The sequence below is a fragment of the Gossypium arboreum genome, chromosome 3 (genome assembly GCF_025698485.1).
Source record: "Gossypium arboreum isolate Shixiya-1 chromosome 3, ASM2569848v2, whole genome shotgun sequence".
NCBI classification, from domain to species: domain Eukaryota; kingdom Viridiplantae; phylum Streptophyta; class Magnoliopsida; order Malvales; family Malvaceae; genus Gossypium; species Gossypium arboreum.
Window position 1 is genome coordinate 36338987 of NC_069072.1, and position 17604 is coordinate 36356590.

Consider the following 17604-nt stretch of genomic DNA (forward strand, 5'->3'; position numbering starts at 1 on the left):
ATGGTTGGGTTTGGGGTTGATGGAGAGTTAGAATTGGCTAAGGAGCCTAACAAAAACATTTTGGTTGATACCTTGATGCCATTATCATGCTAAGTTGAATAGTGGATGCACTCTTGGTAAGGTCAAGGAAGTTGAGATTTCTTGTGTGTGTCTAGGCAAAATGCCGAATGATTTAGTGTTGGAGATAAGAGCTTACTTAGAATGATAAATTCTTCTCCTATGATTATTTTTCTTGCATGTTAAATGGCTCCTACTTAGCCATACAAAATTTGTAATTTGTATGGATGATTGGAGCATTCGCTAAGGTATAAATGAAGGATTTTGGTTGTTTCATCTAAGTATGGATGATGAATGTGCTATGGAAAGAAATCGGTCTTCCTATGAATATGATTCGTGAATGTTTATATTAGTAAAATAATTTATGTTCAAACACTTGAGGATTCGGCATTGTCCATGACTATTGTGTTTAGGAGGTGATTTTGATTATTTGAATATTGGAAAGTAAGAATAGGTGTGATCGGTCATGGGAATTTGAGATGTTGTACATTAGAATTGAAAATACTTGAGACTAGGTTACCTTAATAGTGATAATACATTCGCCTTGATGCATTAATTGAATGTTGGCTAAGGTTTTGATATTTTGAACAAGGATAGTTGTGAATGGAGTGAAAACCATTAAATTATACACATAAGTATCCAGCAAGAAATTTAACTACTAAATGTATTTATACTAGGAGATCAATACATCAAAAGGGGAGAATCAAACAAAGGCAAAGCAAAGATAATCGAGTAGTCGATTGGAAATCGTTTCATCCAATATAAGGTAAGTCATTAAGCATATATTTGGTATTGTTTTAAATGATCATAATATCTATGCAATTGTGTTTAATGAGATGATATGTAAATGAAAATGTATGTGTATGGAATGATGACATTGTTGAATGTAAAAGAAATAGTGAAATGTGTAGAAAGTTGCTTTCGGCACTAAGTGTGCGGGCAATACGTGTGTACGGTGACGAGATTGGCACTAAGTGTGCATGCTGGAAATATATGGCACTAAGTGTGCATGCTGGAAATATATGGCACTAAGTGTGCATGCTGGAAATATACGGCACTGGGTGTGCGAGCTCGAAGGGTATGGCACTATGTGTGCGGGCTTAAATCACATGGCACTAAGTGTGCGAAATCGAGTATTAAGCACTGTGTGTGCGTACTCTATATATATATATATCTCCGATCGAACAATTATATGGAGGGTGTGTCTTCATCGAGTGGAGTATGGACAGCGGAAAGAGTAAGTACCTTGAGTTCGTGGCTAATAGATACTATGTTCATGCTCAGGGTTGAGTCGGTAAGTTTTAAATCTATGTGATGATTTCAATTGCATGATTGTTGTGGAAATGAAATGATGAATGGAAATTGCTTCAAATATCCTATTGAATAGTATATGAAATGTAAATGTATGACTTGGTATGACATTGATCCGAAAGGTCTAAGGAACTATGGTAGTTCGGTATGGTCGAAAATGGGCCTTGTTTCATTATTTCATTTTATGATAATTTTAGTAACGGATGGTTGTGAAATGCTTATGACTTCTTGAGTTATAAACTCACTCGGTGTTTTCTTGTCACCCATTTTAGGTCTCTTGGACTCGTATCGTTTGCGTGCTCGAACCGTCGTTGAAGTCATCACACCGCTGGAAATCTTTTGGTATTGTCTTCGTAGTTGAACTAGGAGAACATTTGGCATGTATAGGCTATTTTGTTTTGTTGAATCTCGGTTGTAAACTTTAAGCCATGCGAAAATGGCCTATGTGGTCGGTTGAGTGTGAATCTAAAACCTATAGGCACGAGCCTTAGAAACCTTAATTTTGATAAGGTGGCCATAGTTTGTATTATGTATGATGAAATAGTTGGCCATGGAAGAATTATGAAATAGTCATTGTTTGCTTTAGTACCAGATGCTGCCAGCAGCAGTGAGGTGAGATGGAAAAATCACTAAAAATAGTAGAAGTAGAATTAAATAGTGAATAAATTATGAAATTGAACCTTGATGAATTTATTTTCATATGGATGAAACGAAACGACCGTATGAGCTGTATTTTAAGAGATATTCAGGTTTTCGTAAAACAGGGCCAGAACGGTTTCTGGATCCCCTGCTCCGACTTTGAAAATTCACTATAAATTAACCAGAGAGAATTAGAAGTCATGATCTATATTTGCAGATTCCCTTGCGAGTCTAGTTTCTCTAGAAACAAATGGCATAAGTTTTGGAGCCCTGTACAGGAAGATATCCAAGTCGTAGTACACAAAGGTCAGTGTAGTCGAACCCTGAAACAGTGGAGACTTTAACTAATAAACTGTACTAATTGGCCCAACGAAAAATTCTAGAAAAAAATGTGTAGATGGGATTATGAGTCTAGTTTCAGGGAAAATTGACGGAACTCATTTTCGAGTTCTGGAACTCGAGATATGATTTTTAAGGTGACAGTGACGCGGTTAGCTAGCCTGCCTGGAACAGAAATTAAATAATTCCAAGAGAGAAATAAGGGAAGTAAGCCCGGTAACACCACGTGGTCAAATCCGGTGACGGTCACGGGTTTGGGGTGTTACATTACATGCATGTGTTTTGATGTCTAATGGTAGAATATGAATGCTCGGTGTGTAATAAATGACTTTTACTAAGTTATTTTCGGTGAAATTGTCAAAAAGGATCATTTTGTAAAAGTTACAAAATTTATCATAAAAGTGTGGTTTAGTGGAAATTAGGGGCTGCTACAGTTATGAAAATGATTCGGCTAGGTTAAAATTCATTGAAATTGAATAAAACTCATTTTAGGAGCCTAGGGGCCAAAGTGCAAATATGTGAAAGTTTAAGGGTCAAAATGCAAATTTCTAAAAGTATGATTTTTGGACCCATATGAATAATGTGACTAATTAGTAAGCTAAATGTCGTATTATAGATCAAGGAAAATGAGATTCAAGCACAGATTGGAAATGAATGAGATTATGGACTAAATCAGAATATATAGTCGCACTCGAACCCGAGGTAAGTTCATGTGATTTTAATAATGCAATATTGTATTTGAATGCTAATGCTTCGATATTACAGGATTTGTAAGTATATATATGTGAATAATTTGATATTCTGTGATTATTTTGATGATATAACATGTTCTTGATGTTTTGCTATTATGATGAAAATGTTGCAATGTCATGTGATTATGAGATATTTCTATGTGAATGAAGCCACAATTCGAGTACGTCCGGTAAAGGTTTGGAAGTTTGATGGAATATGATGTTTCCTTGAAATGAGTAAGTTTGTATGTAAATAATATTTCGATTCTTTTTATGTTATTATCTTTTGTTACTATATGAGATGTGGCTGCCTATAGAATGATTAATTGATGAAAACTACAAATTAGGATTGACTAAGAACGAGTTAGTAAAATATGAAAAAGTGAAGAATTTCTGGATTGAACCTTCGGAATAGAAGAGATACGAATGATCTGTTGTGAGAACACATGTGTAGTACTATGTGTAGGCTACTATGTGTTTAAGACAGTTTTAGGTCACATGTGTAGTACTAAGTGCAGGCTACTACGTGTACCAGATTGTTAGGTCGTATGTGTAGTACTAAGTGTAGGATACTATACGTACCCTATAGTTTCGACCACATGTGTAGTACTAAGTGCAGGCTACTGCATGTATCAGATAGTTAGGTCACGTGTGTAGTACTAATTGCAGGCTACTACGTGTACCGGATTGATAGGTCGCATATGTAATACTAAGTGCAGGCTACTATGCGTACCCGTTAACCTCGATCACATGTGTACTACTAAGTGCAGGCTACTACATGTATTAGATAGATAAGTCACATGTGTAGTACTAAGTGTAGGATACTACATGTACCAGATTGATAGGTCGCATGTGTAGTAGTACTAAGTGAAGGCTACTATGCGTACCAGAGAGCTTCGGTTACAAAGGTGGTATATGCACAGGCCACCGGGTAACTGTTACTATTCCGATAAGTTCAACAGGAAATTTACTAAGTGAAAATACATATGTACATGACTATGTGGTGAATAAGTGCAAATATATCTATGTGAAAAGTTGTGGATAATGTGCTCGATAGTTGAGTGAATCTTTTGGTAAGATAGAATGGAGTAAGTGAAATTATTTAAAAGTGAAATTTTGTAATAAAACAATTTTGGACAGCAGCATTTGTGTGAATTTGAAAAATCACCAAAAATAGTATAAATTGAATTAGAGGTTGAATAAGATATGAAATTAAATATTAACAAGTCTATTTTCTCATAAAACAAATGGTGAAGGCAAAAGAATTTCATATTCTATGATAATTGGATTTTTCTAATATAGGTCGAATGATTTTGGATTCCCTATTAAAATCATTAAAATTGTAAAAAAATAATTATGGGTCATAATTTGTATTTTTAAAATTCTTAATGAGTTTATTTTCAAGAGGAATTGATGGGGAAAACATCCAAGAGCTGTAACATGTGATAAATAATTTTATTGAAGAGAGGTTGGAACTGTTGGATAGTGAAACAGGGTATATTTAATGAATAAACTGTGCTTATTTCCTGAACTAAAAGTTCAAAAAAATTTATGGTAAGAATATACGTGAGTCTAGTTTCTGGGAAAACTAATATTTCTCAATTTGGAGTCTCGTACCATGAAATAAATAATTTTTAGTGAAGAGAGGTCGGAATTGTAGGACAGTGAAACAGGGGTATATTTAATGAATAAACTATACTAATTGGCTCAACCGAAAATTCTGAAAATTTTATGGTAAGAAGATATATGATTTTAGTTTCATAGAAAATTAATAGATCTTAATTTGGAGTCTTTTAGCTCCTTATATAAATAAATTAGCAACTATGATTTGGAGAAAACAAAGATGACCGTAAAATAAGCAAAAGTGTAATTATGATTACATTCTCATGGAAGCATGTTGAGGATTTGCTTATTATTTTTATATGGACTTACTAAGCTTTAAGCTTACTCCCTCCTATCCATTTCCTTAGTGTTCTCAGGTCAGTTCGGGATTGGAGACCGTCGAAGGTAGCACCACACTATCAATCCAACTACTTCGGAGTATTGTCATATGTGTATTAAATACTTTCAAGTGAGTGGCATGTATAAGGACTAGTTTTTATGTTAGATGTTGTTGTGATTAGCCAAATGCATCAGCTTATATTGATTTATTGTATATGGCCATGAGATGTGGCTTAAATGGTTATGGCTTGTAAGCCTAATTATTCTTGCTATGTGTTAATGTTTGTGATGTGTTTATAATTGGTTGTTATAAATGATTAGTATAACACATGTACATGATGAATGCTCTAAGACCATTCGAGGTAGTCGTGGCCATGGAATGAATGTGTGGCATGGTAGTAAGTTGATAATGATTGAATATGGACAATTGTAGAATGTGTATTGGAATGTCTAACTTAGTGTAACATTAGTATAGGTAATAAACACATGTATGACAACATGTAAATGCTTTAATGGAATTTTACTAAAGGATGATTAACCATTAAATTGATGTTATAACGTGTGTCTATAATGTGTATACGTATGGAAAAGAATTAAGGACAACTTAAGGCTTGGAAAATAATTAAGGACAACATAAGGCTTGGAAAATAGCCTAAGTGTTGGCTACACGGGCAGAGACACGGTCCTGTGTCTCATCTGTGTGGTGGACACGGCCTAGCACACGGGCGTGTGGCTTGGCCGTGTGAATCAATTTGTTTTGTTGAAATTATAAACAGAGAGTTACACGGCCTGAAGACACGAGCGTGTTCATGTGTCCACATGGGTGTGTGACCCTGTTTCATGAAAATTTCTCTAAGTTTTCCCAGAGCTTTCTAAAGTCCTCGGTTTAGTCCCAAACCACCCCGATGTATGTTTTAGGCCTCGAAGGCCTGTATAAGGGACAATTTACATTTGTTTGAAAAAATTTTCATTTGGATAAAATTTTATGGTCCAGTTTTGCATGTTTGTGAATGTTTAAGTTCGGTAACGCCTCAAACGCTGTCCCAGCTTCTGATACGGGTAAGGGGTGTTACTTGTATATTTTGAGAAGGTTGCACAGTCGGTTCATTAGCTTACTACGTCAGAGGTTGGCGAGCCCATGAGACAAAATGGCATGGCATTTGCCATTGAAAAATGGTGATCTAGCATAAGATGGTCCCACAGAAGCGATTGTTTGCTAGAGTCAGGTTCCTCTATATCATAAGTCTAAATTCTTGGAGCTGGTGGTCGTAGGTGTCTTCTTCCTCTATGACTGACTTATTCTATTTGAGAAGGATCACCTAAAAGCCGATGATCGAATCCAAGGCGGATCGAGACAACTGGAGGCTGGTATCTCTCTATAAGAAACTTTTTCTCACTCTATTTATCTTACTATTTTAATTTTAATTTCCGTACTTTCAATTAAATCAAAATTTTTAATTCTATTTTTTTTAAATTTTTTTCCAGGTACACAAGTTTTCTTGGGCATGATTCTATCCAGGATTTCGAGGAACAAGCAATTGTGCAAATCCGGTCCCTGAGGATTTGACTCAACTTCCCTTATACTATTTTTTTTATTTTCATTATAAGGATAGGATATTTTTGGTACTCTCAACGACTGCATCAATCGGGATAGAGCCCAATACCGAACTCAACTTCTCTATTCAGTAGTAATCTAGGCAACTCCTCAAGAAACATATTCAAAAAATCACAGACAACCCAAATCTCATACAACCTCATCTCCTTATTATCAACATTCATGATATAAGCCAAACAAAGTTCGCAACCTTCCCGAACTAACTTCTCAGTATGAAGTGAAGAAATCACATTCGACAACAACTCAAAGTTTTCACCAACAACAACAACTTCCGAACCACCAGCACCACACAGAGTCGCCAACTTTGCCTCGCAATCCACCTTAGCCCGATACTCGAACAACCAATCCATACCCAGAATAATGTTGAAACCTAAAACGACAACTCGAGAAGATCAACTGGGAACACTTGTCCCTGAACCATCAGAGGATAGTGACGAAAAACTCGATCCTCCACTACACTATCACCTAAAACGCTCTTAACCGTAACACTCAATCTAGATGTCTCTACAACAATCCCCAACTCTCTGACTAAACAACCTCGTCGAACTGGAATCAACTAAAGCTAGCAAATGAAAAGCTTGTAACTTGAAAGTACCTGCGATAACATCAATGGCCTCTCTAATTCGAGGCTCCCTCATTACATAAACTCTAGCTAGACCACCATCACCACCTCGTGCAGCACTACACTGACCAGCACCTCTACCACCATCACCTCTGCCACAGCTTCTCCCTCGAGCTGGAATAAGTGCAGCAAGAACAGCAGCAATAGGCTGATTGCAAACAACAATAGCTCTCCTCAGGCAGTCACTCACATAGTGCTTTATCGAACCACAGACAAAACAAGCTCTCGCCACGATGATGTCAACTACAATACTCACATATCAACCATGCAGTAGCCCCCTGATCAACAGGACCTACCTCAACTTTCGCAGCCTGCCTATCCTGACCACGGCCACCAGTAATACGTCACCTAGATCTACCGAAACGAGCTCTTTTACCTTTATGATCGAAACCACTAGTAGCCTCAGTCAACATCTTAACAGCTTCAGACAAAGAAGTTGTGGGCTCCTCCCCAAAAGTATCCTCTAACACACGAGCCTTCTTAACTAACTCATTGAAAACCTCAGTATTCTGAGAAACCAGATAGAGCTTAATTCACGGTTCATGTAACACCCCTTACTCGAGGTTGACACTGGAACAGGATACGAGATGTTACCAGACTTAAACACATACAAAAATTCATTTCCTTGATATGAAATCTTGCTCCAAATTAAAACTTTTCACAATACCTTAATGTCCCTACTATAGGATTACGAGGCCCCGACACACTTTGGAATTGATTCAAGACTAATCTGAGTACTCTAGAAAACTTTGTAAAATTTCAAGCTGGCAAGAGCACATGCCCATATGGAAGGGTGACACGCCTGTGTGTCTTCTTAACATGTCCATGTTGAAGGCCCGTGTGACTTAGACTACCTAAACATATCGGGACACGCCTATGCGTATTTATTTTTCAATTCGAACCTACAGAGGTTTTCACACGGCTTGGCACAACCCATGTCCCCCACACAGCCATGACACGCCCGTGTCTCAGCCCGTGTGCTAAAACCTTAACATTCTGTTTCTGACATCAGCAACCCCTTAAGAGCACATGGCCAAGGCACACGCTTGTCTGTTAGGCCGTGTCATCCACACGGCTAAGACACATGGTCGTGTCTCTGCCCGTGTGTTTACTACCATGCATACTAACTTGAAAATTTGAGGTGCAGGGGACACACGGTCAAACTACACGCTGGTGGGGCTTACCATGTGTCACATACGGCCTAGATACATGCCCGTGTGTCTACCCATGTGGACGAAAATAAGGCTATTTACCAAGCCTTTTTACCACCCTTACTTGCACCAACCTACACAACATCAACCAAAACCAATCCAAGCATAACACATATAACCAAAACCACCAAAACCATGAAAAATTTGCATTAAATGCATTTAATAATAATCAATATTAGCCAACATTAATGGCTTATACAAAATGAATATCACATCCATCATATGAGCAAACTCTTATGGCTAAACTAACAAGACACTAAACAAAAGACTCAAGTCCCTATACATGCCAAAATCAAAATATTAAACTAGCTATACCAAAGCTTCAGGTGATAGTGTGGTCGATGCCTCCGATGTCCCTAGATCCCCGATACTAGCTTGGTGGCACTATAAGAAAATGGAAAGGAGAGGGAGTAAGCATAAAGCTTAGTAAGTTGCATATAAATAAGTAACAACATCAACCAAGCATGTTATAAATCAACACAACATTCTTGAGTGAACATGCGTAAATATCACTACATGCTTTTATATATACCACAAGCATAAACCAAAGATTTCAATATCGACCCAAGATCATTTTCATAGCTAGAACTTACTCATGTCATTCTTACCATCAAGGCAACATAACTAGACTAATATCTCATGAGTTTGGAATAACAACTTGTACCACTCACAACATGATTATATCGTTCCATATCATTGTCATAAGCTTTTAAAATAACCCATGAAACCATTTGGAATACTAAAGGATATCTGGCAAGCTTTACACAAGAGGGTGAATTGCCGATGCCATGTTCTAAACATGGTCTTACACTGGCTCATATGTCGAGGCCGATGCCATATCCCAGACATGGTCTTACACTAGCTCTCGTCTTATTGCCGATGCCATGTCCCAGACATGGTTTTAGACTAGCACACACATCAATGCTGATGCCATGTCCTAGACATGGTCTTACACTAGCACACACATCAATGCCGATGCCATGTCCCAGACATGGTCTTACACTAGCACTCATATCACCCAAATGTCATAGCATAGATATCCAATCTATTCCTACGTTCAGTCGGGACTCTACTACATTGAATTTCATCATGCATTATTCATAAGCAATTTCAACCATATTAAGCAAAATTAATCATTCAACACATAATAATGATAAAGTTTCTTTACTTACGTACAACTTACCTCGATATACAAAAAGTGGACGACTATTTGGATTTAGTCTACTTGCTTGGCCTTCCCCCGGTCTTAGGTCTTGAATTCGTATTTCTTGATCTAAAATGATAAAAATTCACTAATTTAATCATCATTTTAATCAATGCATAACATAATTCTTATTTTGGAAAAATAACCATTTTACCCTTAGACTTTCACAAAATTACTATTTACACCTAGGCTCGTAAATTGATTTTTATCAAATTTTCTCACTACCCAATCCTAGCCAAATTATTTTTATACTAGAAGCAGCCCACAATTCCCATTATTTCACACATTCACCACATAATTTATAACTTATGCAAAATGGTCCTTAGTCAGGGTTTTCATGAAAACTACTTCACAAGAGTTGTTTGTTTAACAACCATGATTCATTTTCTTCCAAAAAAAATCAGCAAAAAACATGAACACTCTCATGGAAAAACCTTATATTTTCGGCCATTTTGCAAAACAGTCCCCTCATTAGCTAGATTATGCTACAAGGGTCCCAAAAGTACAAAAATTATCAAGAAAGACCATCAAAATCACTTACTTGTATGGGTAAAGAATGGCTAAAATTTTGAAGCTCCAAAACCCTTATTTCTTTTAGTATTTTCAGTGGAGAGGAGAAAGATGAAAGGTGATATCTTTTTCTTTCTTTATTTTATTATAAATCTAGTCAATTTAGTCAGCCAATTTCACCAAACTTTGACGTTACAATTTCTTTGTCCCTATGATCAGATATTAACAAATTTATGGTATATTTACTCAAAAAAGACCTCTAATTTAATGTTCCATAGCTATTTACACCTTTAGTTAGTAGAACAAAACTTTCGCACATTATGTGATTTAGTCCTTTTTCGCAATTAAGCATGCAATCGCTAAAATTATTTCACCAAAATTTTCATGCACTCACATAATCATGCTATAGCACATAAAATAATATTAAAAATAATTTATCTGACCTTGGTTTAGTGGTTCTGAAACCACTATTCTGAATAGGCCCAAAATCGAGCTGTTACAATTCTCCCCCTTAGGGATTTTCGTCCCCAAAAATCATACCGTTAAAAAGGTTTGGGTATTGGTCTCTCATAATTCCTCGAGCTCCCATGTGGCCTCTTTAACCCCATGTCGATGCCACAGTACCTTCACGAGTGCTATACTTTTATTTCTCAATTGCTTGACCTCTCGGGCTAAGATTTTAACCGGCTCTTCGCCTGTAACGCCCTAAATTCTGGGTCTAGAAGTATTGGGCCTTGGGCATGGGATCTATTAGTAGGCGGCTTATAAATATTTTAGTTGAGCAAGAAAATGACACAGATTGCATGTTTGGTGTGGTGGTTAAGTGAATTGGGTGTGTTTGGGGATGTTTGAGAAGTCTTGGGTTCAAATCTAGGCTTTAGCAAAATTTTAGTTTTTCCCTTAAGTGAATCTTGGCTTAGTTTGTAGACCTTATAAATATTAGTGGTTGAAATTTACCACAAGGAAGCATGTGGTCTAGTGGTTGTGGCGTCATTATGGTGGAAAGGGATCTTGAGTTCGAATCCCTTGATTTGTAAGGTGTGTTTATTTTATTTCCCTTAGGTGGGAGAGGTAGAGTTGGATTAAAACTCTCCTGAGTTGCTTGTAGAATTGTTCAAGGGGAAAAAAATCAAGAGATATGATAATGGTTGTTATGGACATGGAAGAGAATTGGGTAGAGAAAATCATCGATTTCAAATTTGGAGAGTTTGAATTGGTCAGAGGAGAGTTTTGAGGAGAGAATTGGGGAGTGGGTCGTGGAATAGGAGAGTGAGGAGTTGTCTACCGAAAATGGGATTCTCTATGTGCCATAATCGGTCTTAGGCACTAGGTGCTAAATAGGTTACTTCTTGTAACATCCCGAATTAGGGCCTAATCAGAACAATGGCTCCAGGACCACAAATTCGATGTAGGAAAATTTATTTTTATTATATTTTTGTGGTGTGTGATTTCACGAATTTATTTCGTGAAAATTTCGTTCGAAAATTTCGACATTTGGGCACTCAATTTGGTCAAAAGGACTAAATTGTAAAAAATGCAAAACTTGAGTTCTACATGTTAGAGGTGTCTAATTGTTATGAAATTTTAAATGAGAGGTCCTTAAATTGTAATTAGACCATTGTATAACTTGTTGAACAAAAATGGCCTTGGTTGGGTAAAATTTGAAAGAATAGTAAAAAGGGTATTTTGGTCATTTAGGGGTAAAATGAATTAAAAGACAAATTTTAAAACCCAAATGTGTCCCTTTCTTCTTGCTTCAGCCGAATGTACCAAGAGCAGCCATGGTTAGGGTTTTTCCAAGCTTCCAAGCTGAATAGTAAGTGATCCGGGCATCGTTTTTAACATTCTATGCATTTTTGAAGTCTCGGTAACATGTTCTAGCTATTTCTACCATTTATTTGAGCTAGGGTTTGTGTTTAAAAATTCTACCTTTACGAGTCCTCGAGCTCTGAAAGACAGGGAAAAGAGAGGGGTAAGCATTTTCATGCTTAGTAAGCTCAGATAACTGGAAAGTAAACTTACCGATAATTAACATACAACCATAATAAGCAATAAAACCGACTAGAATGAAATGGTTTCCCTAGCACTTACATTCAATCCACAAGTTAGTCACAATCATAATACATCATGTAATTTATCATTAGATGAGCTTACCATTCACCATTTCATCTTTATATTCCATAGTAATCCCGTTGAGTTTCTAGGAAATCTCGATGGATTATCCTTTTACCGTCAATTCTTAGGAATGATCATTTCAGACATGCACTCCCGTGAACCATACATTCTATGGCGAGATTTCCAATCCAAGCTAAATCCCTTATAGTGACAAACATCCTTAACGAGCTCAGATCTGAATTACCAGTCCAGGCCAAATTCAGACCCTAATCGGATTACCTGTCTGGGCTAAATCCTTTATAAACATATATTCCTCGGGAGGCTCGATCACTCAAGGAACACCAGTCTAGGCTAGATCCTTTCTATCATTGAGATCAACGGATTACCCGTCCGGGCTAAATCCTTTCTGCAACACATGTAGGACCTCAAAATCAAATGAAACAAGGTTCATCCATCGAACTTCCTTTTCAACCTCAACCGGGACATTTGTCACATGTCATTGTCAAAAATACATTTCATAGGTTTTTCATTCCACCATCAAATATAATATTCATACATTCATAAATTATAAAATTAAGTAAATTATGAGTTTACTTTTAGTTATTCGAACTTACCTAGTACTCGTTCTGTATCTTGTTCCGGTTATTTCGAAATCTTTCGTTTCCCTCGATCGACATCCGAAATTTGTTCTTCGGGGTCTATAACAATGAAAATAGATCATTAACACCTCACATTATACTTTTCAAGTCTAAATTTCACCCCCGATCCAAATGACTATTTTGCCCCTAGCCTTTAACATTGTTACGATTTAGTCCCTAGGCTCGTATAATGAAATGCATGCAATTTCTACCTTACCCAAGCCTAGCTGAATGTTTTTCCCTCTTATGGCAACCCACATTTTCCATTATTTCTTATTTCTACCACATATTTTACACCTTTTGCAAAAAGGTCCTTTTAGGGGATTTTCATGAAAACCACCTAGAAAAAGATGTTTAACACTCACCCAATTTTCATATTCCTCCATAAACCATCAAAATACAAGTAACTCATGCATGGGTAAATTTTTAAACATGAATCCTAGGATGAAATATGGGTAAAAAAAGAGAGAATAAGCTACCAAGATTTTAAAAATATAAAGAACATTAAAAACGGGGCTTGGGAGCACTTACTATTGAGCTTGAAAATGTTGAAAACCCTAGCTATGGTGTCCCTTCAATTTTTGGCAGCCACGGAGAAGAAAATGGTTGATTTTTTCCTTCTTTTTCCCATTTTATTTCATTAAAATGCCAAATGACCAAAATGCCCTTAAGCCCTTTCTTTAAAATTTCATCCATACAAACCCATTTTTGTCCAAAAATTTAAAAATTGGGAAAATTTCTCCTTAAGACCTTCTAATTTATAATCTAAAGCAATTTCATACAAATTTCTTCTGGAATCCAAGTTTTGCAATTTATTCAATTTAGTCTCAAATTTCCAATTGGGCACTTATTTATAAAATTTCTTCATGAAACTTTAACACATACATATAATCACATTTTAGACCTCATAATAATCATAAAATAAATATTTTGATGTTAGATTTGTGGTCCCGAAACCACTATTCTGACTAGGCCCTGTTTCGGGATGTTACATTTCTCCCCCTTAGGGACTTTCATCCTCGAAAGTCTTACCAGTAAACAGATTCGGATATTGGCTTTTCATGGTTTCTTCTGGCTCCCATGTAGCCTCTTCCACACCATGTCAGTGCTATAAGACTTTTACCAAAGCCACGTCTTTATTTCTCAGCCGTTTAACCTCACGAGCCAAAATCTTGACCGGTTCCTCACCATAAGTCATGTCCGGTCTAATTTCAATCTCAGTCAATGAAATTACATGAGAGGGGTCTGATTGATATCGCCTTAACATGGATACATGAAACACGTCGTGAATCTTTTCCAGTTCAGGTGGCAATTCCAATTGATAAGCTAATGGTCCGACTCTTTCAATGATATTGTCTGGTCCAATAAACCGCGGACTCAGCTTGCCTTTTCAGCCAAATCTCAATACCTTTTTCCATGGGGATACTTTCAAGAATAATTTATCTCCGACTTGAAATTCAATCTCTTTTCTTTTTAAATCAGCTTATGACTTTTGCCTATCTGATGCCGCTTTTAAATAGTCACGAATCACTTTAACCTTTTCTTCAGTTTCCTTGATTAGCTCAATTCCATGAATCTGACTCTCTTTAAGTTCAGTCCAATACAATGGAGTTCGGCGCTTCCTGCCATACAAGGCTTCATATGGTGCCATCTTCAAACTCATTTGAAAGCTATTATTATAGGCAAACTCTACCAATGGCAAATACTTTTCCCAACTACCTTGAAATTCAAGGATGCAACATCGCAACATATCCTCTAAGACTTGTATCATCTGCTTAGACTGACCATCAGTCTGTGGGTGAAAAGCTGTACTAAAATTCAGTTTTGTACCCAAAGCTTCTTACAACTTTTTCTAGAATCTCGAAGTGAATCTCGGGTCTCTATCTGAAATTATCGATAGCAGTACACCGTGTAATCTCATAATCTCATATACATACAAGTCGGCCAATTTATCAAGTGAGAAATCTGTCCTTACCGGAATACAATGAGCTAACTTTGTCAGTGACCATACCTTGTTCTAAAAGCTGTCTTAGGCACATCCGATTCTCTAACTCGCAACTAATAATAACCGGGCCTCAAGTCTATCTTAGAAAGTACAGTGGCTCCCCTCAATTGGTTGAACAATTCGTTGATCCTTGGTAAAAGATACTTATTCTTGATAGGTACCTTGTTCAATTGCCGATAGTCTATACATAGCCTTATTGAACCATCTTTCTTCTTTACAAATAATACAAGAGCACCCCAAGGTGAAAAGCTCGGCTTTGCAAAACCTTTATCTGTCAGCTCTTGCAACTGTGCTTTCAACTCTCTCAGCTCAGTTAGTGCCATCCTATACGAAGTAATTGAAATAGGAGCTGTCCCTGGTATCAATTCAATGCCAAACTCTATTTCTCTTTCAGGGGGTAGTTCGGGTAATTCTTGTGGAAACACATCTAAATATTCACACACTACTGGCACAGACTCAATCTTCAATTCCATTTCTTTAATGTTCAGTACAAAAGCAAGATAGGCTTTGCACCTTTTTCTCATATATCTTTGAGTAATCATCGAGGTAATTACAACCGGTGACGTATCTAATTCTCTAGAATCAACTTTTAAGGTCCCACCATTTGGGCACCTCAATACGATATACTTACTACCACAGTTTACAATCACATCATGCAGGGCTAACCAATCCATACCAAGTATTACGTCAAACTTATCAAAAGGTAACAACATAAGGTCAGCCAGAAAACAACGACCCTGAATTGTCAAAGGACAATTCTTGCAGACTTTATCCACAAGAACTGACTTACCTAATGGATTCGACACTCTGATGATAAATTCCATAGGTTCAATAGATATATTCATACTAGACACCAATCTCATACAAATGTATGAATGTGTCAACCCCGGATCAATTAAGGCAATAACACATGTATTAAAAAGAGAAAAGGTACCCGTGATGACATCGGGAGCAGAGGCTTCCTCTCGAGCGCATATTGCATATGTTCTCGCCGGGGCTCGAGCCTCTAATTTTACAGCATCTTTAGCCGCGACTCAACTACTACTAGCACTTTCAGGACCTCAGAGGTTTACCTCAAGTAATGTGAGTACTCAACTTCGGAGTCACTTCCACTTCTTTTTCATTTCATTCTAGGCAGTCTCTGAGAAAGTGATCAAGAGAACCACATCTGAAACATGCACCACTCTTCATTCGGCACTCTCCAGAGTGAAATTTCTTACAACTTTTACACTTCAGCTTTTGGTCATCTACACTCCCCACACTAGTCACCATCAGGGAGAAAGACCTCTGATTCGTTTGGAACCCTTCGCTTTACCTGAATATCCTACCGATGAAGTAGAGCGTTCATGCTGGCTCCTTGATTTCTTTGTAGGAAAAGAGAGTGTCTTACCGCTGGAACCACATCTGAAACATGCACCACTCTTCATTCGGCACTCTCCAGAGTGAAATTTCTTACAACTTTTACACTTCAGCTTTTGGTCATCTACACTCCCCACACTAGTCACCATCAGGGAGAAAGACCTCTGATTTCGTCGTTTGGAACCCTTCACTTTACCTGAATATCCTACCAATGAAGTAGAGTGTTCATGCTGGCTCCTTGATTTCTTCGTAGGAAATAAGAGTGTCTTACCGCTGGACCTCTTGCTCGAAACTCGAGCTTCTCTTTTAGCTTTCTTTCTTTCGTTGTTAAGCTCTTCGGCCTTCTTAGCTCGATTAGCTAATGCAGCAAACTCTCGTATCTCAAAAATCCCAATCAATAGCTTGATTTCCTTATTCAGACCTTCCTCGAAGCGTTTACACATTTCTGGCTCGGTTTGGACCCATTCAGTTGCATATTGACTTAGCCTTACGAACTCCTTTTTGTATTCTGCTACAGTTTTATTTCCTTGTTTGAGTTCCAGTAACTCCTTTCGCTTTGAGTCTAAGAACCTCTGACTGGTGTATTTCTTTTTAAACTTTGCTTGGAAAAATTCCCAAGTAATGTTTTCCTTCAGCACCACAGAAGATACAGTCTTCCACCAGTGGTATGTAGTATCCTTCAGGAGGGACATGGCACACTTCAAGCACTCTTTAGGTGTGCACAACAATTCATCTAATACCCATGTAGTATTCTCAAGCCAGAACTCAGCTCTTTCGGCATCACCATCAACCTTAGCTTTAAATTCTTCAGCCCCATACTTTCTAAGCTTGTCTACAGGGGCTTTACCAACTCTTTTAGGTACCATACCTCGTAGTACTTCCTCATTAGGTTGGTTGGGGGGCGGGGGAGGTTGTGGTATATTGGGGTGATTCCTCAAGTAATCCCCAAACCACACATCCATCATTTTGAAGAAGGCGGCCTTGGCCTCTTCACGGCCTTCAGACATAGACTTTCTACTACTAGTAGAAACAGTTTGGTGTATGGAAGCTGGAGCATGGCTCTTGGCTCCCTCGAACTCATCTTGTGTTTGATTAGAAGACATTTACTATATTCGAAAACAATTTAAATAGTTAGGAGATGTCACACTATCAATGTTCAAATAATGGCATGTATAGTGAAATCAAATACTCTCTACGGTAGTCCTAGAACCGACTAAACTGTAGCTCTGATACCACTAAATGTAACACCCCTTACCCGTACCTGAGACCAGGGACAAGTACGAGGCATTACTGGACATATATGTGAG

The 17604-nt window shown here is 37.5% G+C and overlaps 1 protein-coding gene across 1 annotated transcript; it reads right to left on the minus strand.

Annotated features, from left to right (window-relative positions):
• Nucleotides 1–6659: 6659 nt before the first annotated feature.
• On the minus strand, nucleotides 6660–17400 carry LOC108488246 (uncharacterized). Its single transcript, XM_053026255.1, has 6 exons — nucleotides 17166–17400; nucleotides 16789–17102; nucleotides 16267–16677; nucleotides 7632–7764; nucleotides 7229–7498; nucleotides 6660–7003 (listed from the first exon to the last, which is right to left on the minus strand). The coding sequence occupies exons 1-6, from the start codon at nucleotides 17398–17400 to the stop codon at nucleotides 6660–6662; spliced, it is 1707 nt and encodes a 568-aa protein (XP_052882215.1).
• Between the last annotated feature and the right edge of the window lie 204 nt (nucleotides 17401–17604).

Coding starts and splice junctions, on each gene's coding strand:
- LOC108488246 (XM_053026255.1), bottom strand. CDS start 17,400: ATGTCTTCTAATCAAACACAAGATGAGTTCGAGGGAGCCAAGAGCCAT. Junction 16,678..16,788: donor CAGAATACAAAAAGGAGTTC/GTAAGGCTAAGT, acceptor GGGATTTTTGAG/ATACGAGAGTTTGCTGCATT. Junction 7,499..7,631: donor TAGTGGTTTCGATCATAAAG/GTAAAAGAGCTC, acceptor TGAGTATTGTAG/TTGACATCATCGTGGCGAGA.